General features: G+C 37.7%; 1 protein-coding gene across 4 annotated transcripts in view; it reads left to right on the top strand.

The window, feature by feature from the left end:
• Positions 1-26,599, top strand: part of pals2b (protein associated with LIN7 2, MAGUK p55 family member b) — a 32,554-nt gene extending 5,955 nt beyond the window's left edge. For 2 of the 4 annotated variants that reach the window (XM_066675126.1, XM_066675127.1), the window contains exons 2-14: positions 2,120-2,188; positions 3,380-3,413; positions 12,455-12,573; positions 12,836-12,988; positions 13,068-13,220; positions 14,344-14,571; positions 18,695-18,826; positions 18,923-19,019; positions 19,344-19,412; positions 19,506-19,667; positions 22,066-22,268; positions 23,891-24,019; positions 24,412-26,599. In XM_066675126.1, the coding sequence (XP_066531223.1) occupies positions 3,404-3,413; positions 12,455-12,573; positions 12,836-12,988; positions 13,068-13,220; positions 14,344-14,571; positions 18,695-18,826; positions 18,923-19,019; positions 19,344-19,412; positions 19,506-19,667; positions 22,066-22,268; positions 23,891-24,019; positions 24,412-24,588 (1,632 nt within the window). In that variant the 5' untranslated portion in view covers positions 2,120-2,188; positions 3,380-3,403 and the 3' untranslated portion in view covers positions 24,589-26,599. The remainder of the gene's footprint in view (positions 1-2,119; positions 2,189-3,379; positions 3,414-12,454; positions 12,574-12,835; positions 12,989-13,067; positions 13,221-14,343; positions 14,572-18,694; positions 18,827-18,922; positions 19,020-19,343; positions 19,413-19,505; positions 19,668-22,065; positions 22,269-23,890; positions 24,020-24,411) is intronic. The other 2 variants (XM_066675128.1, XM_066675129.1) reach the window with 1 other exon arrangement.
• The last annotated feature ends 517 nt before the right edge of the window (positions 26,600-27,116 follow it).

Here is a 27,116-nt window from a genome sequence, read left to right on the forward strand (position 1 = left end):
CTGAGAATGAGCCAACAATATGATTTAGTGCACAAAAATTATTGCTATTTGGTAGTTTTCTGAGAGATTTGGTATTTCAGAGAATCATTGGTAAAGGTAAGAGATTATAAAGAGGAAAACTCAATGAGCAGTCATTCTCCTCACAGTCTCAAAAAAGCTGTTCATAAATTGAAATGCATATAGCCAGGAATTCTTCATCATAAAAACTAAACAGCTAATTTTTGTGCACATTCAGATGTGCATATTCTCAGAGTGCGTGGTTTGAGCAGCTGAAACAGAAGTTCCCTCTAAATCCCTCACATTTTAATCCCTCTCAAACATGCTGTCCTTCTCTCTGCTGCCTGGCAACCGGCGGAATGGTTACCACCCCTCACACCAGTTGGAACACAGGGCTTTAGTGTTCACCTAGTGTAGTGTTATTTGAGGTACTGTTAACTTATGTATTTAAAAAAAACGTGTGCGTGTGTGTATGTACAGGTGTACTGAAATTTGATTGCATTATTCATTAAAATAGACACAAACATGCTTGGAGAAACCATTTAGTCTAAAAACAAATCTCCAACATTTTATTTTATATTCATTTATATTTATCAGAATCAGAAATACTTTATATATCCTAGAGGGAAATTGCAGTTAATACAGTTGCAACCATTTATGTAAAAAACTCTCTAATAATAATAATAATAATAATAAGCTAAATTTGCAATATGTACACATTTAAATTATTAAATATACAGTACAGTGGCAATGACCTTGGTATAGAGTATTGGATGAACCATAGTGTCACAACATTAGTGCATACTTTTTCATTGGATCTCATCACGATTTTTGGAGTACCGTTGTTCTTCTCTGTTTGATGTGTTCTTGCTCTAACATGATCAGTTTAAGTCAGGAATGTCTGACTATTTGCTCATCATGTTAGTTAGTTCAGATGAACACACTTGAGTCCCTTATACATAGAAATTTGGAGAAACTCCAAAGAAAATCCAGGGTACCAGGTCCAGAGTTGTCCTTTCACACAAGCAATGCACCGCAGGAGATTTCATACACTTTTTTAAAGTGGGAAATGCTCCAGTGCTTTAGGCATGGGGCTGTGTCTGTGAAGCTGTGCAAGAGGTACTCTGGGACATCAGCAGCTCTGTTCATACATGCTCACTCTCTGAGGTTTCACTAGGGCGCTAGTGGGATAAATTCCCTATAAAGTCTGGGACACATTTTGCAGGTGTTTGCATTAACACAGAGGTCTCTTACACACATGAACTCAGGAGAATTTCTAGAGAAACTTTGAGATGAATGCCCTTTCACATTCACAGTGCACAGCGGGAAATTGGCTGTATCCGACACACTTCTACAGTGGGAAATGTGCTACGTGCTTTGGCCTGTGCAGCATATGTGGGAGAAACTCCGGAGCATTAGTGACTCCATTGTCACATGTGTTGACTCTGATATTGCCTGGTGTCTCTACAAGGGGCTTGCGAGTAATGTCCAGGTTCAATGTTGTGGGTGAGTTCACACATACAGGTCCTCCAGGAAAGTAAGTAATTGGCTCTCCATGTGGTGGAGGGAGTTTCTTATCCCCACTTGGGCTTGAAAGTCATTGGGCATAACCTCTCTTATGTAATTAAACATAAGTGTTCACCAAAAAAAAAATGTGGTCACAGGTTAAGTACAGACTCTGCCTTGAGGATATTTTAAAATTGGCCAGGACATACATTCAGAACATACACCATAACATTTCAATACATATTTAGACCTTTAGTGTGCTGCCATAAAAATTTGTTTTTATGCCACAGTTCTGACCATGTTGTACAGTATCTGAGAAAACGTAACCAAAGCTATTCAGGGAATTTCATGCTAATGTTGAAAGTTTATCCAGGGGCACTTGTGGTGAGGAAAAATATCCTGCAGTGGTTTTTGACTCTTTGGTAAAAGCAGCTCACTGCTGCACATCCTTGAGTGTCAACACAATCAGCCTATTGTGCTATTAGCAGACCAGTGACAGTCTCCGTCCCGGCTGGAGAGGGGAACCAACTGTGCAAGTGTGTGTCTGTGTGTCTGTATGTGTGTGTGTGTGTGTCTTAGGTGTTTAAGAGTTTACTATTTTTCTTTCTGCCTGTAGATTCACTGTTTGCCTGGAGAGGTGAATAAGCTGTGTGGCTGCACAAGGTGGGACCATCATCAGGAAAAAGTAAGTGTGTGTGTGTGTGTGTGTATGCGTGCGTGTGTGGGCGTGTGCGTGCGTGCGTGCGTGTGTGTGTGTGTGTGTGTGTGTGTGTGTGTGTGTGTGTGTGTGTGTGTGTGTGAAAACTCCCTCTGTGTGACAGAAGTCCTTCGGAGATCTAGGGACAAAGGATTCAATCAGGAAATATCAAGTCGAGTTCAGGAAGCACAGAACCAAATTAGTTACCGTCATGATAAGAATATGTTGCATATAGTCAGTATAACTTCTTGTTGTTCAGCTGAATGATGTTCATATTGAGCTTTACCAAATGCTACATGTTCAGGAAACAGATGTCCCAAGGTTTTCTGTGGCTGATGGGTCTGTTTATTATTATAACACTTAACCAGTTCCTGGCTAGTTGTTAATCTGCATAAGATCTGGTCTATATTTCATATAGCTATATTTTTTGTTGTTGAGGTCTTTATTGTTTGTCTTGCCGAAACATGCCAGGTAGTTTTTTGCTTTAAAATCTTTTTATATTACCATTTTGAAATAGTGAAACATTTTTTTGTTTAACCAGTGAAGTTACTTTTTAGTGATACAAGGTTACAACCACAACATTATATTAATGAATGTATTTTTAGATATAAATTTTAACAGTACCCTTCAGAAATTTGATATTCAAGAGTTTGGAATATAAAACCAAATTGACAGCAGATTACTATATGGTATTACCATAATATCACAATTTTCATATAATTACTGAGATATTAGTAAGTTGAAAATAAGAACTGAGAACTTTTATATGTGTCCAGTTTGGTGCAGAGCCAGAGAATATTCTAACTTTACTGAGAAAAACATTTAACACAAAAAATCAAGTTCTCACTCAGTGAATGTACAGAATTCGACAAAAAGCTGGAGCTAATGACAGATGACTCAGCCAGTTTTGTATAATAAAACAAATTCACCCAGGACCAAGTTAATCTTTAAGACAGTGAATGTACTGAAAGTTTAGGGGGAAGAAATAAGGATAAATAAACAGTGCAGGATAGTGTATAATTAATTTAATCTAATGTTTCTAATGTAATCTAAAGTGTGTGTGGGTGTGGGTGTGTGTGTGTGTGTGTGTGTGTGTGTTAGAGATCTGTTTGTACTGATGTTATCTGAGTGTTCAGTCAGAAGCATTAACAGACAATGGCTGTGGCATTGTCTTCACAGTTGGAGCTTCATTTCCTGACCACCATGATCACAGGTAGAAAATGAGGGACAAAGGGGCTTTTGTAGTTGTCTGGCCAGTGAAGCTGTTTAACTATAGTATACCAGGTTTAGCGTCAGTGTCATTGCATGACACCTGAATATTAATCAGTATTTATTTAGATCATCTTTCATTGATTAATCCATCGCCGCTGTCTCTGCGAAAAGGGAGGTGAAATAAAATTTAAAAGCTTTTATTAGAACTCCACCCAAGGCCGGGAATCCAGCACAAATGGCTTAACTCTCTCAGGCTGACAAGATGGCCCAAATTCTCCCACATCTGTCAGCATCTTAATATCTAATGCAGGTGTCTGATGTGACAGATCTGAGTTAGTGTCCTTCTATAAGTTTGATGAGCTGTCCAGCATTATTGAATAATTTAGCATGTGTGACTGTGTGATTCTTTAATAATGGGTGGAATTGGCAATGACTGTTGAGTGAAATCTGGAAAAATATTGAGACAAATATGAAAAACACTGCTTTCCATTTACATGTGTTAATGTTTCATAATGAATTTACTAGTAGAAATTATTCAAAGACATCATGAACAATTGACTTCCACTAAAAGTTAAAACAAAGAAAAATACTTCTCCTGTAAGATTACTGTTTTGAAGGTACAAGGTCTTTGTTCTAACAGCGACAATATCCTGAAATACATGCATAAGTCTTGTCCCTTAAACTCCCAGTTATAAAAAAGCTTCATCCTGTTCAGGGTTGTGGTGGGCCTGGAGCTGGCTCAGAATCACTGGCCGCAAGGCAGGAACACACCCTAGACAGGCACCAGTCCATAACAAGCCCGATGTAAAATGCTTGTACTTAAATAGGCGATTGCAATTTGTTTACTGTTTCATGTATATTAGATGCTTTGCTGGTCAGACAATTCCTCTGTCTCTCCTCAGACAATCTATGCTTTTGCTGTTAGCAATAACTGAATGCTACTGCAAAAATTCACTAAGCATCTAAAGCTGCAAAGTTTGGAAAATATGCCTAATGACTAGTATCCTGAGAAATTTCTTCCTTAACTAAATCTATGCTAATAAGCTATGCTAAATTTTGCTTTATAGCCTTCTTCACTGCTTTGCTTTTGGAATTAGAGTGAAGTGTCAACTTTTGTTTTGTGTTTTTGAACCAGTTTTATGAATGATTGCATGTAACCAAATTTTCTGCAGAAATATTCATGGTAATTGTCGGTTAGCCGAAATAGTATAAACAATCTTCAGGCGAGCTGATTTATAGACTAATTAATTGTGTTTGTCTGAATAAAAGTGCATAGCACTGCCATATTATTACTTCTCAGAGGTAGGAAATGTCAAGTAAATCCATAGTGGGATATGAAGAATCACTTCAATCATTGGTCAGAAATAGGCAGAATGGTAATGGTAAAAATTTTTTTACCTCGCAAGCCTATGCTTCTTGTCATATTATACACAAATTAACATAATGCCTCATTTAGAAGACAAAACTCCTTTCCTACAAATCTGTAATATTCCATAAAAACTTACTTTTATATGTCCCTAAAATGAAAACTGATTTTTAATTATGTCCCTAGAAAACATAATTTTTACCAATAATGTCATGTATTGCTTCCCACTCCTACTACTCCCACTTATCACAGAGAGTATCATAAGGAACTCTCAGCTAACTTAGTGAGTGTTCCTAAATCCATGGTTATGGTTTCCACATTGACTTAATTCTGTGAGAGTGGCAGTGTCAAACACTATAAGTGTGATTGAAAAAAAAATACTGGAAATCTGTAGATATCAAACAGATGGGATGTTACCTTGTGGAAGACGTCAGTGTCATGGAAGTTTATTAGAGCCTTGAGGGTTAACCAGATGTTGAAACCAGCTATTACTATATTTCAATTGATGGTAATTTTAGCAGATGACACAACTTAATAAAGGAACTCACATTGGGTTTAGATGTTACAGATTTTAGCTCAGTCTTTAACTAAGTGAAATGTAAATGTTAAGGTTGTATGCAGAAAAAACCTTATTGTGTCTGTGTCAAAACATGCTAACTGTGTTTTGGAAGTTGATAGACTCTGTGGTCTCTTTGGGACACAAATACAAACCCTGTTTCCAAAAATGGTGGGACATTATGTAAATGACATAATCTGACATATTTCCTTGAGAGCATTTATTATATTATTCATAACATATGATTACCAGTATTTTCAATGAACAACTGAATTTTATTTTGTAAATACAAACAAATTGAAAAATTGATGCCAGCGACACTTTTTAGTAAGTTTGGACAGAGGCAAATTAAGAGTGAAATGTTTATAGAATGGTGGTACAGCACAGGTAGTGTCGCAGTCACACAGCTCCAGGGACCTGGAGGTTGTGGGTTTGATTCCCGCTCGGGGTTACTGTCTTTGAGGAGCTGGTGTGTTCTCCCCGTGTCTGTGTGGATTTCCTCCGGGTGCTCCAGTTTCCTCCCACAGTCCAAAAACACACGGTAGGTGGATTGGCGACTCAAAAGTGTCTGTAGGTGTGAGTGTGTGAGTGAATGTGTGTGTTGCCCAGTGAAAGACTGGCACCCCCTGTATTCCTGCCTTGCGCCCAATGGTTCCAGGTAGGCTCTGGACCCACTGTGACCCTGAACTGGATAAGCGGTTACAGATAATGAATGAATGAATTTTTATAGAATATTCAAGATACATTTGAATCCTAAAACATTCTGTACTAAGTTGGTGAGTTGCTAACAGGTGAGGGACAAACGGACCTTCCATTAAAGTTTCACTCTTTGCAAGCAATGACTGTGTGCCATAATTTGTGAGAGAATTGTCAAAAAGTTCAAAAACAATATTTGACATGTTCAGTGCAAGATATATATTGCACCATCTAGTGTACATAATATTTTTTAAATGATTGATGTAATTTGGAGAAATCTCTCTGCGTAGGGCAACGCTGTTGAATGCATGAATGCAAAAATTCATGTAGTTATTCTCAAAAGAATGGAGTTGAACCAGTGAGGCCTTTGAAATGGTAGTTTAGCTGTGCCCAAAAAATTCCGTAATCCTGTGCTTTTGTGGTAGGATTAAATTCCCACTCTGATTTACATCAGACCACAGGAGTGAGTGTGAGTGTCTGTGTGGAGAGAGAGAGAGAGAGAGAGGGAGAGAGAGAGAGGTAGGGAATCGGGGTGGGGGAGGGGTAGCTGGATTAGAGAGGATGGTTGATATCCTCTTACAGCACAGCTGTGCATGTGTGGAGCTGATCTTCTAAGAGCATATCTGAGGTCTGATTGCACTGCTTTAGTTCAGACAAACACTACGATGGGTTTAGAATATGCACTGATCTCAGATCTGGGTTTGGGGCCTTGAATTTACATCAGCAGAATCTTTGGATCTTTTCACATTAACTTTTCTGAGTGGCTGGACTCAGTGAGGAAAATGAGTCAGAAAACCCTGTGATAAAGTATCAGACTAAATGTTTGTCAAGTGGTGTGACAGATGAGTGATTTCTGCTACATTAAGGAGCATACATTACTGACACTGAAGACAAGCTGTGCATAGTTTTAAATTATATGTAGAACCCGAAATCACAATGTCTAATGCCCAAAGTCTGCCGGGAGTGTGTAAAGCACTGAGCTGTGGTGCAGTGGAAATCTGTGCTCTGGAGTGGTAGAGAACAGTGCAATTACTTTCAGATAAATTGGAGTGGTGTTTCTGATCCAGAAAAAAAATTGTCCTCAAGGTTAAAATTTGTTTAATATTACTAGATAAATATTTTAAATGTTCAATTACAACAATAGGTTACATAAAAAATATTAAAACATATTTGTACACATTATATATCATTGTAGTATTACCCACGCCTGATTGAGGATATCTAATAATAATTAAAAAACATATTATTAATGTTGTACTAGTGCTGGGTTTATAATTACTAATTATATCAACATTAATGTCATAAAACAATACTGAGTTATTTTTAGTCTTATCTATAGTGCTAGACAATTCTGTTGTTCCATTGCTCAAATCCACAATGTTCATACAGAGTAATGGGTAGCATTTTCAAATGATACAAAAAAAACCCTTATAATACCTTGTTATGGCAATGACAAAAAACTAGTCCAAACATGAGTGTGAAAATAAAACCCATTCGTTAAACAAAATCAAGAAAACAAACCCAGCTGCTCTTGGAGCCTTTGAGAGTGGACATAATCTTCAAGGTCAGAATTCCACAGCAGTGGGTTGAATAGTGTTCATGCTGGGATGTGTACTCATGAACTCAGTGCTTATGAATGAATGAGGGAGAGGTGGGGGGGGGGGTGGCGCAGACAGACAAATAGGGGAGAGATAGAAGGTGGTATGAGAGGTGTGTTAAAGGAAGACATAGTGTGATATGACATCCTTGGCCAGCTTTTGTTGTAATAGAAGCTTATATAAGATGGTTTACATAAGATGAGGTGGCTTTAGAGGGTACATAGTAGTGGTAGATGATGGGCAGTTACTGAGGGGGTGGATCTAGTGGTATACTACACAGCAGGAGAGGATTGTGGGATTAGGAGTTTATAGGGAGGGGTTTATTTGTGTGAGGGGGTTATTAAACTAACAGGTCAGAGTGAATATGCATGTACTTGCATCTGTGTAAGACTGGCTGCTGTTTGAATTTCTGGATCTATTTCTTCCATCTAAAATTTCTCTAACTTTGCTTCCATTCTGTAATCTGTAGTCATCTTCCAGGCTTGGGTTAGAGTTGGGCAGGGTGTTGTGTGTGCGGTCAGGGTCAGAGTTGTTTGACTTTAAACAAGAGATGGTCCTAGCCTTGGGCGAAACATTCTCAAACAGAGCTGGGTCTCTATCGGATGCGGGGGGCACTGGAGAGGGGTCTGCACAGCGTGCCGAGGGGGCAGATTCCTCCAGAGGTTAGAGATTTGGTTTTATCCCTCTCTGCTTCACCTTTATTTGCTTCACATTGTTGAAAAAAACTGTTTTCTTTTTTTGCTTGTATTTTTATTTTAGTTCTGGTTCACAAAAGCCACTCCAACTTATCCTGAAGGTATTTGGGATGAGTTCTGTCAAAGATAAAATGAAAAGTGAAAAATGTAAGCAACAACAAGGTGGTTCAAAATCCATTAAATTACTGTGTAAGTAAATGGCAACATTTAAAAAGAAATGGGTCAGCTTCTACAAGGCTACTGTGCACGCTTATCACATTGAATGAAAACAGTCACAAGTTGTCAGCTAATGAAATACAAAGAATAATTGTACAAAGATAGAAAATTATGTTATGAGTTAAAGAATTGTGGGGAAATGGGAGGGAATTCCTGCGATTGGCAGATCAGTTCCTGTACAACAACAGAGAGCTGGACATAACCAGCTAGCAAGGCAGCATTATTATATCCATACTCTGGTTTGACGAGTTACATTTTTTTATTTGTTTTTAGGTCACTTCTTGTCACATCTGGGCAGGGTTAATAGAGTGTATTGTTATTTTATGAATCTAATTATTGCTGATGTTTATTTGTTTACCCAAGCACCAGGCATCCTGTATATTGTGTGACATTTTCATAATGTATGTGTTAATAAAAATAGTTCAAAATCTTTTTTATCATATTGACTATTAAAAGGTATATTTGAGAGTGATACTGCGACTCTGAAATGGATTAAGCGGAAAAGATGATGATGATTTGAGACTGATTATATTTTACAATCTGGTACTGGTAACATTCACTGTTTTTGGTTTATTTTACATTTAGAGGGCACTTCGGAGGGCATCTGTGGTCCTTTAAGACTTCCAGTGTTACTAGCATCAAAATTGCATTCTCTTTTGTCTATACAGTGTTTTTCTTTTCTGTACTAGATTTAGGTGAACATTTTGACTGTTTTGCTAGCATTGATTTTAGCCAATAGAGCTGCTAGCTGAAATTTTCTGTCAGTGAGGGATTATCAGCGTGTTTAAAGAGATTTCTCACCACTGTGTAGCATTTAGGCAGCAGACATTTCACACATAGTGAGGGAGGGATGCAGCATGCACTGGCCAACTGAGGAGATTTTAATGGGTGGTGTGTGTAGCTTAAGGGTGTTTTTCCCTGTTATGTGACATTAAGATGTTGAGTATTTGTGTGCCAAACCAAAGACAGATCCAAGTTGAAAAGTTCAGTAAAAACATCTGTTGAAGCTAGCATAATTGAGCATGAATGTCTAGCGGTATTTTCAAACCCTGCTCCATTGTAAAGCGCTGTGTTGGTTCATGATTCTGTTTGACTTGTAAAGCTAATACGCCATCAGACCTTGACCTACGCTTGACCTTTGTAGAACACAGTGCTCCTCTCATAGATTTCAGAGTTCGTGGAAGTGATATTGTTTCATGCTAACATGCTAGCATGCCCAGCAAACTTGAACAGTACAAGTCCTTTGGAGCATAATGCATGATGCAACAATAATCGAGAATAATAATGTCATGGAAGCCATATTTTAAGGAGGTATAAGATTATCAAAACACAGGTTGTTGTTATAACTTTTCAGTCCATTCATTCTACTGACAAAATCTGTATGTTGTGTCTAAGAATTGGCTCATCCTACACACGTCAGAGCATTTTTTAGAACATCACAACACAAGCAAATGGTATGTCATATACAGTATGTGTGTGTATGAACATGTCTGTATATTATAATAATATGATAAGGAAGAAATATATGAATTCAAAAAAAGAATAACTAATGATAAATATGAATGATGATAATACATAAATAATGCTTTTATTTTATATTATTTTAGTTTATTTCCTAATAAATCCTATTAAAACAAGGGATTTTTAAATTTTAATTGATGAAGTGAATTCAAGTGTGAGCACACAAATACAATAATATATATTAAAAACACGTTTATTAAATGAGTTGCTTTCATGTCTAGTGTTGATTTAAGGAAGGCTTTTCTCCATTCACTTGTGTCGTGTAGCTCTATGGATTCTGAGTGAACTGTAATTATGTTAACTGAACACAGATCTCTCAGTGACCACAAATATGTGTTTGTGTTTCATTATAGGGCTAAGATTGGTTGTGTGAAGGAATGCTGTTCTTGATGTGTTTGTGTGTGGCATTCTTTGTAATTTTCTTCTCTAGGTTTCCTGCTCATTTGAGCCTGTATATCCTCTGTGTGGCAGTTAGTCTGCTGTGTTTGTAACATATTTACAATGTAATGTACAGTGAGATGTCTGCTAAAAATAAAACCTGATTGGTTTTCTCCTGATGTGATTCCTACATAAAAACACATGCACACACACATGCCGGTGTACACACATACACACACACACATGCACACACACAAAAACAAGGGTTTGTTTTATAGAATGTAGGTCAAACATATGTACTGTAAATCCATACATAATAAAAATATGCCCCATACAGATTATTTATTTAACAATGAAAGTCCACTGCCACCACAAGGATGAAGATAATAGATCTGGTACTATATACATTTTTCTTAGTTTCTAATCAGAGTGTGTTATTAAAATTGTAATATCAAAATAAACACATGCTGTGCCTAAATTGTAACTTATCTTATTAACATTCTGTGTTAGTATCGCAAACTGAAGTTGTCTGATGCTGCAGGAAGTAGCTCCAATATATCCCGATAAATATAGCTTTTTCTTTGTGACCACACAATTTTATATATGCAAAAAGAGTGGTGTGTGTGTATGTGTGTTTGTATTTGCTCTAGGTTTACAGAAAGTACTGGATTATATATTTGAATTACAATAGTCTGAATCTGTAGATCATTAAAAAAAAGAAGTCTTAAACCGCACACATTCATGTTTTGTGATGTTTTTAGTTACATATTTCTTCATAACTTTGAAGTTTCAGTATTTTCAGTTTTGACCAGTGCCAGTGTAAAGTTTATCATAATAAAATTAAATCATTTTCTAATTCCGTCAGTGCAAAACATAATAGCTTGATACTCCATAATGTGTGTGTGTGTGTGTAATATATAACATTGTGAGGACACAAACCTTTTTACACACTCACTTCTCTTTCCCACAATATACAAGATTACATTTTAAGGTGTAGACATGTTTACATTTAGGGTTAAGCTAGTATTACTTATGGATAAGGTAATGGTGAAGCTTGACAAGATGAATGTAAGTCTATGTAAAAGACTAACAGTTCATAATGTGTGTGTGGGTGTGTGTGCTTAAGGCAAAATGCCTGTCCGGAACCATTATACAATAATAAAACATCTGTTCCCTTGGCCTGAGGTATATATCAGTTGATGTGGTTTGATACTGTGTTCAATCTGCTGTGCAGTCACTGTGCTAACATTGGCGTGGATGTGTGATATCTACTGTTTTAGTCAGCAGTGTGTGCATTTGTTTGTGGTTTTGTGTCATTCAGTCTCTGCTGACTGCATTGTATCAGGGCAGCCATATTGTGTAAACATAGTGGCCACTTAGAAAAACCTACCTTTCAGATTCACATTGTAGTTGTACATTCAGAGACAGTATCCCTTTTTCCACATTGTGCAATTTGTATTGGTCTTGTTCTAGCCTTTAATCACTTCTGAACCATCTTTACCCAGAGCCAATATTTTTGAGTGTTGGATCAATTTTAACCAAGCAGAAACACTAACATGTCTAATAACTACAGTAACACTACCGTGCATGACACATTCATGTTAGCAGCACACACCATGTCAGAATCAGTGTTATGCACATCTGGTCGGAAACAAACCAATAATGAACAAGGAGCGGGATGGGAAAAATAAGAGCTGGGCCATGGTCTATAATTGAGGGGTTTCATTCCAAAACATATTACAAGCCACTCCCAATAACGTTTTTTTTATAATATACAAAGATTAAAGAAAAATCTGTGCTGGTTTATAATATAACTAAGATGTTTTTGTATTTTGGAATCTTTGGAGTCTTCAAAGGTTTTTCAATACTGAGGAGCTATTAGTTGGTCAGATAATTCTCAGTCAGAGGGTAGTGAAAGGCCAAGGTAAGTGTCAGGTGGGCTGTGATATGCATGTGTGTGTTGGCTTGTCTTTGTGCCTATGTGACAGTGATGACTGTTTCTTTGTATTTGTGCAGCTATGCAGCAGGTGTTGGAAAACCTGGGGGAGTTGCCCATCTCCACTGGGGCCAAAGATATCGACCTGATCTTCCTCAAAGGAATTATGGAGAGCCCCATTGTCCGCTCTCTTGCCAAGGTAACCTACATAAATGAGAGTTTAAGAAATGCAAAGCACAGAAAAAAAATCCCACAACGTGTAATCAGTATAAAGTACCAATAATGTATGGTCCTTCAAATGTACTAATTTATGTGTTTGGAAAACGATGAACCAGGAGGCATTTAAAAATGCAAAATAAAAATATGAACACATTTGATAAGAAAAAAAGGGCATTTACACTGAGGTATCCATAGTTCTGTTTCAAAAATGTGTGTGTTTGTGTGTGTGTGTGTGTGGTTAGGCACACGAACGTTTGGAGGATGTTAAGCTAGAGGCAGTTCAGGAGAATAATGTGGAGCTGGTGAGTGAGATTTTGGGGGACATTCGTGGCCTGAGCGTACGAGACGATGGCGCTGCCGAACTCTCCAGAATCCTTCAAGAACCTCACTTTCAGGTGCGCACCTTACCCAAGATCATCCTACCTATACTTTACATTTTTGTCATGTTTATGGTGCCCCTACCAATTCTTTCAGTCTCTCCTGGAGGCCCATGACATGGTGGCATCCAAATGCTATGAGGCTCCTCCCCCTATAGAGATGACCAATGAGGCTGCTGTCAACAATGCCCTCATGCAGGCCGATGCAGTCAGAATGATTGGCATACGCAAGAAAGAAGGAGAGCCTCTGGTGAGTTGTGCCTTTACTTCTGGATCATCCATGTGCTGTAGGTTATTCTGTGTAACTTCTTCATTATAATTTAGCCTATAATGTACTACAATTATAGGTTATAATATTCATTTTATTTATACACTCTTTTTGCTGCTTTATTAGCCTGTACTCTGCTAGGAAGGCTTTATACTTATTAAAGGATTTGATTGCCTTCAACCATAATAGCATTAGTGACTAGTTCTGGATCTCAAACAGAACTCCATCTCCTCATGAAGGTATTTGATAGATCTCTATAACTCTAGGGAACACAGTTCCTCTGCTCCACGGATCAATGTTTGGGGGTTTTATAACCTACTATCAACACATGACACTGTGCATGGTGATCTTAGGCTCATGTGCACCTGCTCCAGAATGTCCCATCCGTTTGGCCAGCACATTTCTATTTATATTATTATAAACTGTGTGTGTCTAGCTGAATACATGTTACAGCAGTGGGTTCATCTTAAAGTAGCTTAAGGAGTCTCTGGAAAGGTTTTGGACATTCATTCATTCATTATCTGTAACCGCTTATCCAATTCAGGGTCGCGGTGGGTCCAGAGCCTACCTGGAGTCATTGGGCCCAAGGCGGGAATACACCCTGGAGGGGGCGCCAGTCCTTCACAGGGCAACACAGACACACACACACACTTTTGAGTCGCCAATCCACCTACCCACGTGTGTTTTTGGACTGTGGGAGGAAACCGGAGCACCCGGAGGAAACCCACGCGAACACGGGGAGAACACACCAAACTCCTCACAGACAGTCACCCTGGAGCTGTGTGACTGCGACACTACCTGCTGCGCCACCGAGCCGCCCCGTTTTGGACATGTAGTTTCAAATTTATTTGGAAAGTTAGAAACTGACCTTAGTAAAGGAACATTTTTTAATGCATTTAAATTAATAAAACCATGATGGACTGGTGCCTTGTCCATGGTGTGTTCCTTCATTGTGCCCAGTGATTCTGGGTAGGCTCTGGGCCCAATGAGACCCTGAAATGGATAAGCAGACAATGAAAACTGAATGAATGAATGATATCAGGAAACTTATGGACAACAACAGTGAAACAATAACATTTGTTTTCTATGTTTTGGTCTCTGATAGGGTGTTACATTTCGGGTGGAGAAGGATGACCTGGTGATTGCTCGGATCCTGCACGGAGGGATGATTGACAGGCAGGGGCTGTTGCATGTGGGTGACATCATCAAGGAGGTGAATGGAAAGGAAGTGGGCAACAACCCCACAGAGCTGCAGGACATGCTGAAGGACTGCAGTGGAGGGATCACCCTGAAAATACTGCCCAGCTACAGAGACGCTCCCTCTCCTCCACAGGTAAAATGGACAGTATAGCACAATACCTACCAGCAAGGTTCTATGAAATAGTGTGTTCACATTGTCTTAATAATTTCACTGTTTTTGTACAATTTCAAAATCCTATTTGCCTTTTATATTGTATTAAAATTCCATGATGATCTAATTCACAATAATGGCCCAATATAGCTTCCCCTGAAATTTAAGAACGTATTGTTATTTTTCTGTAACTTTTGTGACGATAGAAGGTTTGGATCTGTTTTTTGTTTGAATTCCTGTGAAGTTTTAATGACTTACAGCCACAAGAACATTAGTGAGGTCTCATACTGATGTTGGATAATTAGTCCAGCTCATGTAGGTGGTATTGAATGAAGCTCCATCACTCCAGAGAACAAAACTGCAGTGCCACACACCACTGTGCTCTGGGACTATATACCCTCCTAAGACATGCTTGGCATTGGGTATAGTGGCCTGAGGCTCATTTGCTAATGCTCTAGATCTTATTTTTACACTTTTCTTTGGAGATGTAAAAGCTCTAATCTAATTTATAACGGGTGTCTTTAAATCATTGGACATATGATGTGGAAAAGATTTTTCATCATAGACAAAAACTATTTAAAGGAATATATGGCACAAAATCTAATTAACAGATTTCCCCATTTACTGGTTTTCTAAGATCCAGATTGTGTTTGCTGTCCCAATTTTGTCCCAGTTTTTTTTTACCATTGTCTTTTCTAATGAACCCTTGAAGAACTTGCCCTTTTTCAAATAGAGAAAGAAAAAAAACTCAATAAAACTATAAAAGAATTTCTCACCCAGCTTAGTCATCGCCAGTTCCACACATTAGCTAAGACTCCCCAGTCATTTACAGTGCTATCAACCTACGAGGGTGAGGGAAGCACATGCTTCCTGTAACATTTTGTGAAGTCAGCTTCTTCTTCTTTTTCAACTGTTGCTGACACAACATACTATACTATGTACTAACCTTAAAAGTGAGTTTGGTAGGCTAACACACAAAATATTAACATACAACACCATTTCTTACTAACAGGACGTGATGAACTGTTGCTTTGGTATGGCGAGTCATGTCATCTGCAGCTGAAACTCTGTTTTTAATTTTTTTTTTTTTTTTTTTAAGCCTGAAACTCAAATAGTGGCACGGTGGTGCAGCAGGTAGTGTCGCAGTCACACAGCTCCAGGGACCTGGAGGTTGTGAATTTGTTTCCCGCTCCGGGTGACTGTCTGTGAGGACTTTGGGGTATTCTCCCTGTGTCCGTGTGGGCTTCCTCCGGGTGCTCCGGTTTCCTCCCACAGTCCAAAAACACACGTTGGTAGGTGGATTGGCGACTCAAAAGTGTCTGTGAGTGTGTGAGTGAATGTGTGTGTGTGTGTGTGTGTGTTGCCCTGTGAGGGACTGTATTCCCGCCTTGCGCCCAATGATTCCAGGTAGGCTCTGGACCCACCGCGACCCTAAACTGGATAAGCGGTTACAGATAATGAATGAATGAATGAATGAAACTCAAATATCCCACTCCACCCTCCGTAGTGCAGAGTGTAGGTCATAAAACAATGGCTTCGACACTAAAATAGTGGATTATATCTAAAACCATGTATATGCTATATATTCATGTCCCTCGTCTACTTGAAACCGAGCCCAAAGTTTCTAGACATGAGAAGCTCCTCCCTTTCCATACCCCACTGGATTGTGGAACAGTAGTGTCCATCATTACCATATTAAAAAATCAACTGGTTTTATGTATGCACTTTGGATTTTTAAATATATTCAATTTTGATAAATGTAAAAATAATACATACCCAAACCTTACTTAGAATTAGTATTAAGTGCACAGTTGGAACACAGTTCCTGTTTTCTTGGAGGTGTTATTGAGGATAAACTGGAGATCTCTTGGTGATAGGATCCATGCTTAGATCACTGCACCTATATGATAAATAAATATTGCTTATAAAACAACTGAATAAAAACCCAGATTTCATCTGGGTTTTGTTATATGGCAGAGTGCAAAGAAAACACTGGAGAACTTTTAAATGATACGTGTTTTAGCCAAAACATTAGCAAATCAAATGGAATATTTTACATAATTGCTAATAAACTCACCACCTTCAAATCAGCGTTTCACAATTTATTGATATGAATCATCACACCCTACAATTTGACACTTACATTTCACCAGGCAATATTATAAATTCAGCTATTGTGCCCATGTAAATGCATTTCTTTAAACGTTCCCTATATTCTAACACAGATCACACACAAGCTCCCACTCTCCCATGTGCACTATAGACATGCCAGTCACATGATGGTATCCCATGATGCTATGTGCTCGAAAGAGTTCCCTGTGAGCCCTATTAATAACACTCCACATGCTATCTAGGGCAGAACTCTCTCTCTCTCTCTCTCTCTCTCTCATGCTCATAGACACACTCTCTCTTACAAACACACACACACACACACACACACATACATACATACATGTCCTTTCTTGTTCTAAAACTCTTTTTCTGTATTTGTACTCAAGTGTAGGTCTATGTCTACAGGTTTTTGAAACTTATATAATATTAATTTATTCTTTATGTTTCACTCATTGTGGGGGTTGACATGTTCTACACACAGTATGTATAATCACCTCAGAAATACATCAAAACAAACTGAAACCTGCGCCTAATGTCATTTTGCCCAGTGCTAAGCATTGACCAGAGCGGTATAAAATCCACCAGCACTGGAGTATTTGAACATTGTTATCAGAACTGATGGAGTTTCATCCAAATAACACTGGTCTGAGTTCAGTTAAACTGGTTTAGTGATCCAGAATGTGTCACACGACATCAGTACTAGATTTCACTAATGCACTTACGGCTAAATGCAATTACATCCAAATAGAAATATCAGACAAATCTGTTCTGAGAAGCTGATATAAAGTCTTCTTAGCAGAGCAGCAATCAAACTGCCTATTAATGATCATATTTTCAGAAGAAATGTTTGTTGAACCTCTTTCCACACACTTTTGGTCATGGTTTATATTCAATGCTGTCTGATAGTTTTCTTTAACTTTGTCTCACTGAATTCACTCCTTTGCCCTTTCCACCCAAATGACATTATGCATCTGGAATGTTGGCCAAGGATTTGGGTTTTAAAATCTGATCTAGAGTGTAAGACTCTGTACGTGCGTGTGTGTGTGTGTGTGTGTGTGTGTGTGTGTGTGTGTGTGTGAGTGAATGTGAATGGGTTCTCAAATTGGCTGCACAGCTTGTGTTCACACTGACCTGTCACTGAGACCTTATAAAAGGTTTGTCTGTTCAAGGGCGTAATATGTATCTCCTGAATGAAAATTTTAAGCATGTTTACAAACACTTAGAAATAAGTTTAAAATGTCATATTTTAAATGTACCATACAAATGAAATATATACATTATTTCTACTTTATGAATTATATTATATATTTATCACCGCGACCCTGAATTGGATAAGCGGTTACAGATAATAAATGAATGAATGAATTATATATATATATATATATATATATATATAGAGAGAGAGAGAGAGAGAGAGAGAGAGAGAGAGAGAGAGAGAGAGAGAGAGAGAGAGAGAGAGACTGGGCATAATTGGAATGTGGCAAGTCAAAGAAAATACAAGAAGAAATTTCAAAAGTATACATAGAAATGATTCAATTAATTAGAGAATATGAGATTCCTAACATTCGTGCAACACATGATAGACCACTGAATGGCCATTTTGTGTTTGAGAGGTAAGAGAAATCCACAATGTTTGATTCACATCTGAAAACTGCCACACAATTTTGAATTGTTGAGGGATTTGTGTAATTTCCTGTTAAATACATGTGCAGTTTTTGTGTGGTTTGCAGGCTTATCAAATGGTATTTAAACATCTGTTTGTGCCTGACTTTGTATTAAAATCATACATTTGAAAAGGCCTAATTTTAAAAATATGGTCCTTAACTGCTATAAGGCAGTACACCTGTAAAGCTGTAGGTGTGTATCATTCACATTAAGAGTCTGGTATCTACGGTGAGACTACAGTATATCATATGTAATTATGAACATAATGAACAGTTGAAGTTTGAACCACATAGAAATCGCTCATGATCTGTCTTTCTCTGTCTGACAGGTTTATGTGCAGCCACATTTTGACTACAATCCGGCCAATGACAATCTGATCCCCTGCAAGGAGGCAGGGATGGCCTTTAAGAGGGGGGACATTCTTCAGATAGTGAACAGAGAGGATCCGAACTGGTGGCAGGTAGGATTTTTATGGCCTTGGATTTGCCTTCATTCGCATTTGTTTGTTTGGACTTAAGTGATGATGCTTCATTGGGTGATTTGCGTGAACTGACAGGCAAGTCACCTGGTGGGAGGAGCTACAGGACTCATCCCCAGTCAGTTCCTGGAGGAGAAGAGGAAAGCTTTTGTTCCAAAGGACTGGGATGGAACAGGTATGTTGTAAATATCTAGATATCTAAATATGCTGTAATGTAGTTTTGGTGTACACTGACATCAATTATAATGTATTATATATATTATATTTAATAATTAAAATATATAGTGCAATATATGTTTTGATGAGACAACTTGTGGTATATATATATATATATATATATATATATATATATATATATGTGTGTGTGTGTGTGTGTGTGTGTGTGTGTGTGTGTGTGTGTGTATATACACCATTTTTAATCCCTCCATGGGCACATTGTTTGGAGTCCCCTCTTGTGGACAATTATAGGAATCACACCCTTTTTCCCCTCCACTGTCAGGAATCCTGTGTGGAACAGTGAGTAGTAAAAAAAAGAAAAAAATGATGTACCTCACGGCTAAAAATGCAGGTGAGCTGTTTTGTAATTTGATCTCCAATAATAACTCAGTGTTTTCAGCTGCTAAAAGCTTGATGTGTCCATGTTATTGTGCCTGGAGAGCAGAGTTCGACCGGCATGAGCTGCAGATTTATGAGGAAGTAGCATGTATGCCCCCGTTCCAGAGGAAAACTCTCATTCTGATTGGAGCTCAGGGAGTGGGCCGGCGAAGCCTAAAGAACCGACTGATGGTGCTCCATCCCACGCGCTATGGAACAACTGTACCATGTGAGTACCCACAGACACAGCCTGTGAAGTCCAGTAACATAATATTCTGTACAATACCTGTAAGGATGGTTCTTTCAAGTATTCATGGGTTGCAGTTGATGTCACAATAAAGAGTAGCTGCCATATTGGGGACCTACTCATTACTCAAATACACAACTAAATAAAAACTGTGATATTAGACCCTCAACAAGGAAACCTGAATATTATAGCTCACAAAAATAAATTTCTGCATATAATTATGTGGGTGCTCAAACCATTATTTTATAACCAGTGGTGCCCTGCGGAGAGTATAGGGAGTAGGGGTGGGCGATATGGCCCTAAAGTAATATCACAATATTTCAGGTTATTGTGGTGATAGCAGTATACTTGGCTATACGACAAAACACTGAAAAATAATGTTATCAATTTTTAAGAAAAGAATATTGCAACAAAATAAATATATATTAATGTTAACTTAAATATATTTCATATATATTAATAGTATTAAGTGGCTTTACTTATTAAAAAGGTTTAATACATTTTAAACATTCAGACAAAGTGACAAAAAATGTCAAAAAAAAACATTTGTTTTTGTAAACAACAGTAACTCAGCAATATTCAGATTTTGCACACAACCAAAGTGCAGACAGTTTAGAGTGTGCATAAGGTTTCACTGTAAATAACAAAACAAATACAGAATTTTTGATTGGCTGACTCATTATATAAACAAGTCAGAATACCACGATTATCACAATATTGATTTTTTAAAATCATTTAAATAATATGACGATATTATCGCTAACGGCACGATAAGGCACAGCTCTCGTAAGGAGTCATTTGTGATTCGGCCTTGGCTTCTCTGGGCCATGAAAAATTTATCACTGATCACTCACAATTTCAGACAAGAACTACTTTTTTTTAAACTTTAAGCAAAACCAGAGAAATACTCTAGACAGACCGTCGCGATAAAAAATTATCCAGAGGGACAGCAGGATCAGATTACGTACTCTGTGAAAAAGAGGATAAGACTGAGACAATAGAACATATGGCTTGTGTATGTAGTCTCTTACACACTAAAACAAAACATGAGTAAAATAAGAAAATTACTGAAGCTTGTATATGATTTGTGAATGAGTAACTCACTGAGATACAGACAGAAGAGCAGAGAAACGCAAGACGTTCTAACAGTTTTCTCATTAGATCTTATGACAAAAATGCAAAAGTAGCTAAGAGATTTTAATGGTCATTTTCTCCTCATTATACTACACAGTGAGATCCTCTGTGTTTCTGGATGTTGTAAAACTCTCTCCAGCACAGGAAAAGGAGCTGTTTATGACATAAATGTGTCTGTTTTCTGTATTAATTTACATTAGTGTTGTGCTCTTACACCAGAAAATTGTTCTCCTGCATGGCACCCATTCCTTAAATATTATGTCACTTCAACCCATTATTAGAGATACTTGCATTCAGCCATAAGATCAGTTACATATTCTTTCTCCCCACCATGGTATATCACAACCATGAACACATTTATACACTGCATGGGCAACAAAAGGTTGCACCCTAATATTCAACATTCATTGTCTATTTTATCTGCTCCACCGACCATACAGGAGCACTTTGTATTTCTACAATTACAGAATATAGTCCATCTGTTGCTTTACATATATTTTTAGCCCCTTTAGACCCTGTTCTTCAATGGTCAGGACCCCCATGAAATAACCACAAAGCAGGTATGATTTTGGTAGTGGATCATTCTCAGTGCTGCATTGAAACTGATGTGTTGTACTGTTATGAGTGGATCAGACACAACAGTGCTGCTGGAGGTTTTAAACACTGTGTCCACTCATCTGTCCACTCCACTCTATTAGACACATGTACTTTGTGTGTCCACCTTGTAAATGTTAAATCATAGTAGCTCATCTGTTACAGTTTTGTTAGTCATCCTCTAGTCCTTCAGCTGTGGGGACAGGACACTGTTGGCTGGTTATTTTTGGTTGGTGGACTATTCTCAGTCCTTCAGTGTCAATGAGGTGTTTAAGACTCCAGCAGCCCTGCTGTGAAAGAAAGCATACAGAGCAACAGATTGACGACAGTCTGTAACTGTAGAACTACAAAGTGCACGTACATGGTGACTGGAGCTAATAAAAGGAATAAAGTGTGTAAAATATTAGACTGGGCGATTTTCTTTTGAACAGGCTTTGTATTTGGCTGATAAAGAGTGTTGTTAGTGCAGGCAAGGTGTAACAGTGTTATTACTCTTACTTTACATGTAAATATTTCATTTTTAATGGCAAAAAAAATCAGCCTTAAAATTCTTTATTTTTATTTCCCATACAAATGATAAAAGTGGATTTGAGACAAGAAAAGAAAAATGCATGAAAAAGTGCAAAATAGTCTCTTTACATCTTTCACTAAGTCACGTCTCGGAGGCCGAGGGAGGATGAACGCGATGGCCAGACATATCAGTTCGTGACACGACTAGAGATGGAGATGGACATTAAGGCTGGGCGATTCCTTGAACACGGTGAATATGACGGCAACCTCTATGGCACCAAGATCGAGTCCATCCATCAAGTGGTCAACACTGGACGCACCTGTATCCTGGACGTCAACCCTCAGGTCTGACTGACCACTTCCGTCCTTCATTGATTAGAACAAACAGCCCGACAGACTCTTTTTCGTATTAAGGCAACAATGTTACCTGCAGTAATTTATGAATGGCGCACACTGTATATCCAGATCGGATGTTAATTTGTTGTCTTAATGTTTAGATTACACAATTTTACTTTAGGTACTTATCTAGCATCATGGGGTTGGACAGAATGCCCTTTTTATATTATCATGCCCACTATCCCATTTACATCTGATACGAGATCACCTGAACTTTGACAGACTTTAAATAATGCTGTATGACTCATTTTGCCGATATTTCCTGTATTTCATGTGTCATGCTCTCAGAGTCTGGTAAAGACCAGATGATTTGTTCCTCCTTTGACTTTTGGTTCCTTTTAGGGGTCTTTTTTAGGGTTATGGCATGCTGACCTAGCATTCCCCAATGGACACCAACCTTGTAGGGCAGAGCAGAGCATGTTCTTCACGTGGTGAAATGAAAATGGCACACAATATTTTATATTTCACCTTATTGTCTCCATTGTTAAATGTATATGTCACATTCATTCTGAAATGAATCCCTGCATCATATTACTAAAAATTTAGAAACTTTGAGTCACTCCAATTTGATGAAAAAGCAACCACAAATAATCCAATGGCTTAAGAATGAAATTCCTCAGGCAATGGTTTTAGGTATTTCACTGGCTACAGTGCAAAATATCATCTAAGGATTCAGGGAATATGAAGAAATCTATGCCTGAAAAACTGGCTTGAAGTTACCTTCAAACCCTCACACTTGGCCAAACAGCGTACTAGGCCACATTCTACATGGCAGCGTAAACACAGAGAGTTGGTGCTGTACTGGCAGTCCTGCCATGCAGATCTGCCTTTGAAATGTGTCAAAAAACATTAAGAACATTAAGACTCCTATAACACAAAAATAGCTTTCAAAAATGGACCATCACGCACCTTCAGACCAAAGAACATTAAAGGGGTAATTAAAAAAAGGCAAATTAATACAGTGGTAAACATTCTCCTTTCCACTTTTTATTTGGAATTTGTTGCAAGTATCAAAATTGGACTGAGTATGTATTTTAAACAAATAAATGTATAGTAAATACATTTTTAAGAAAGTCACTTTTTTATTCATAATAGAATAGTTGAATAGAAAGTATTAATCCCTGCTTTCATTAATTTTAACATACCTCATAGTGTCCATGCCAAAGAAGATTTGAAGCTATTATACCTGCAAAGGTTGGGCTGACAGCATATTAGACCCTATAAATCAAGAATGGGATGTCACTCAAATTCATATGCGTACGAAGGCATCGCAATATATCTTTTTGGCAATCTAGTGTATATAAAAAATAATTACACATTTCCAATAAAATGTAACTGTAAACTTTGTTTCTGTGACTCTTTGGGGAAATTTTAGGCCAATACAGCTCTGTGGAGACGTGCTGTAAGTTATTTACCTGCTTCCAAACAGTGGAATATCACAGGCACCAATTCTTACTTTCTTTACTTGCTCTGGGCTTCAGTGTTTTCCTCATGTCCTTACAGTGCTTTTCCTGCCATTGTAGTCATGACTACTCGAAACTAGACTGATTAAGATCTGTCTCTCTGTATAGGCTCTCAAAGTCCTGAAGACTGCAGAATTTATGCCATACGTTGTGTTCATTGCTGCTCCTGAGTTTGACACACTGAAGGCCATGCACAAAGCTGTGGTTGATGCTGGAATCACCACCAAGCAACTGACAGTAAGTATATGATATATGTATAATAACGGTAATTACGACTTAATTTCTCATAAAACAAGATCTCATAGTAACGATATACTGAGGATTTGTTTTTTTATCATCAGTAGCAGCAATATGCATTTATTATGTTTTTACATATGGAAAAACATAAAAATATGTATCAATATTTTTGCCCCTGTTGTCAGGGACAAAGATGAACTTCAAGAACTAATTCAGCCATAACCATACAGTAATTATGTGGAAATTAAATTTAGGCCCATCATATGAGAGAAATTTAGGTGGGCTTAATTACCTTGGAGGGGCTTCTTCTCTCAAGTTACCACAGATATAACATTTTGATGCTGTGCCCTAGTTATTTTTTATTTATTTAATATCTTCTCCATCTCCCTCAGGATGTGGACCTGAAGAAGACGGTGGATGAAAGTGCTCGTATCCAGCGTGCTTACAGACACTACTTTGACCTCACCATTGTCAACGACAACCTGGATGCTGCTTTTGAAAAGCTACAGGCTGCTTTAGACAAACTGTTTGCAGAACCACAGTGGGTCCCAGTAAACTGGGTCTACTGAACATCCCAGGCCCGGACCAGGGCTTATGTGTGAGTGTGTGAGAGTGTGTTTGTGTGAGTTGGCACAGAGTTAATGTGGGCTGGGCTAAGAGAAGTAATCAGTTCGATTTGACCAACCACAACAGAGCTGCATTCTTATTCCAGCTTTCCTCAAGCTCCACCTACTCTTTGTGCACTCAATGCAGTTTTTCTACTCAGACTCAAAGGGAAGAGTACTTATTTATTTTGATATTTGTACATTTTCAAGAACTTTCTATTTGCTCCATCCCAGAATTTTAAAAAATGGTTGAGAAAAAAGGGCCTTGAACATTGAGGCCATATTTTTAATTTATTGTTTTGTGCAATGTTATTTCATGTTGTTGTTTTTTTTTGGCCATACACTGAAGGATCACTGGATTAGGAACACTTACCTTGTATCTACATTCATTTATCCATTTCATCAGCTCCACTGACCATACAGGAGCACTTTGTAGTTCTACAATTACAGACTGTTATTCACCTGTTTCTCTGCATACTTTCTTATCCTCATAACACTGAAGGACCACTGAAGAGCAGGGTGATATGAGGATAAGAAAGTATGCAAGAGAAATAGTCTGTAATCATAAAACTACAAAGTGCCCCTGTATGGTCATTGAAGCAGATCAAATTGAAATTGAGTGTAGATGCAAGGTACGTGTTCCTAATTCAGTGATCATTCAGTGTAAAGTTCTTTGGTTGAATTTGTGGTTGGTCCTACACCATTTAATTTAATTTATGACCCAGATAAAAGATTGTAATGACACTGTGTAATAGGCAAGGGCTCTAATGAAAGACAAAGGTTGTAATTCAGTCTCTGTACTTTTGTGCTCAGAGATTCATAGACAAATGGTGCTTTTCCACTTCATGGTACCTACTATACTCAGCTTTGCTTGTTTTTGGTCCCTGTTGCTCCCTGGTATCTGGTGTGTTTTCCACTAAATTGGCTGTAAAATTGTGGTGGTAACATTGAGTTGTTTAGTCTGTTTAAGTAATATCGTGTTGTCCTTGTTTTTTGGGATTGAACACAGCCCGCGAACCAGTTCAGACAAAGTTTGTTTATTCCTTGGTGCACCACTCAACTCTTGTTGAAGTCTTATGTCAGCCACTATTCAAAGGAAAGTTTGAACGTGTTCAAAAGGCCACTGCATTGTCGGATTAAAACAGATGTGATCAGCTGTAGCTTGGAGATATTACAGACACTTTGTTTGTACTGGATGTCTACATTTTGTTTACACTTGGAACCAGGAACGAGCAGGTACTAAAAAAGTACCCGGTTCTAGGTAATAGGTACCCAATTTGGCTAATGGAAATGCAAAAAAGCAGAGTAAAGTCTTGTCAAGAAATGTAGAGACCATGCAGTTTAAAAGCATCCCAAACGCTTAGCCAAAGCCACACACTCTGCTCTCAGAGTGCACAAGTATGGAGACTGAGAAATGGCTACTGTGTGTACATCCTCAAATCAAGAACCTGTTTACAAAACCCCACATTTCTTAAACTGTGTTTCCACTACAAATGTGTTCTTCTGCCATGTATCTCTAATACAAATGTATTGTGACCCTTTAAATCCCATACACAACACCAATGTCACTGTCAAATTTCTTGTTATTAGTCCATTTTGTTTTGCACTCTTTGATCACTACTTTGGTGTCTATGTTGCAGTTTAAATGAGAAGTATTTCCTATTATGTATTTTTTTAAAGCAGGTTGTATACGTTGTATTGACCACATCCCATATCTTTAGAGGAACTAGGTGTGAGTTTTCCATTGTCATAAAGTTCTGCCCCTTATTTTGTCAAGTTGAGTTTGTCAGTATTTTTCATTAGTGTCTCACACTATGTCAACAAGACCCATTTGGGAAGGCAATAAATATCCAGAGTATTTTATTCACTTTTCCAGTGTGGTTTCAGTCAATGGTGTCAGCTTTTCCAGTGATATTATATTCTCAGAGTATTAGTACATTTTAATACCAGAACCTAATACAAGTGTGAATACAACATTCTGTTTTTGTACTGTCATACTTGTTTTCAAACTGAACTTAATTTCTTCATTGATTATGCAAGAACAACACATTTCATTTTTTTTCATATTCTGCTGTGTATGCTTATTAAAAATAATAATACTTAAAATTGTAATTAAAATAAAGTGTGTTTTAAAGTAAAGAATATGCATGATGAAACTGGTAAATAATGTAAAATAAGATTTAATGAAAAAGAATATACATTGGGCTACATAATAATGTATAAAATCCATACAAGAAATGGAGAAGTACATTTTTGATATAAGAAACAATATATAAATTTCCATATATTAGTGTATGAAACTCTGAAAGACATATGGAGTCAACATAGGGTCAAAAAGATTTTGAGTTTGTAAAACAATACTCAAAAATATAATGGATTTTGTAACTGCGTTTGAGCAACTACATACACGTAAAACTAAAATCCACTAAAATGTATTGGAATGCACAAATTTAAAACAACAACAATAATAATACCTTAAAATCACAAATGTG

The sequence above is a fragment of the Hoplias malabaricus genome, chromosome 6 (genome assembly GCF_029633855.1).
Source record: "Hoplias malabaricus isolate fHopMal1 chromosome 6, fHopMal1.hap1, whole genome shotgun sequence".
Lineage (NCBI taxonomy): Eukaryota > Metazoa > Chordata > Actinopteri > Characiformes > Erythrinidae > Hoplias > Hoplias malabaricus.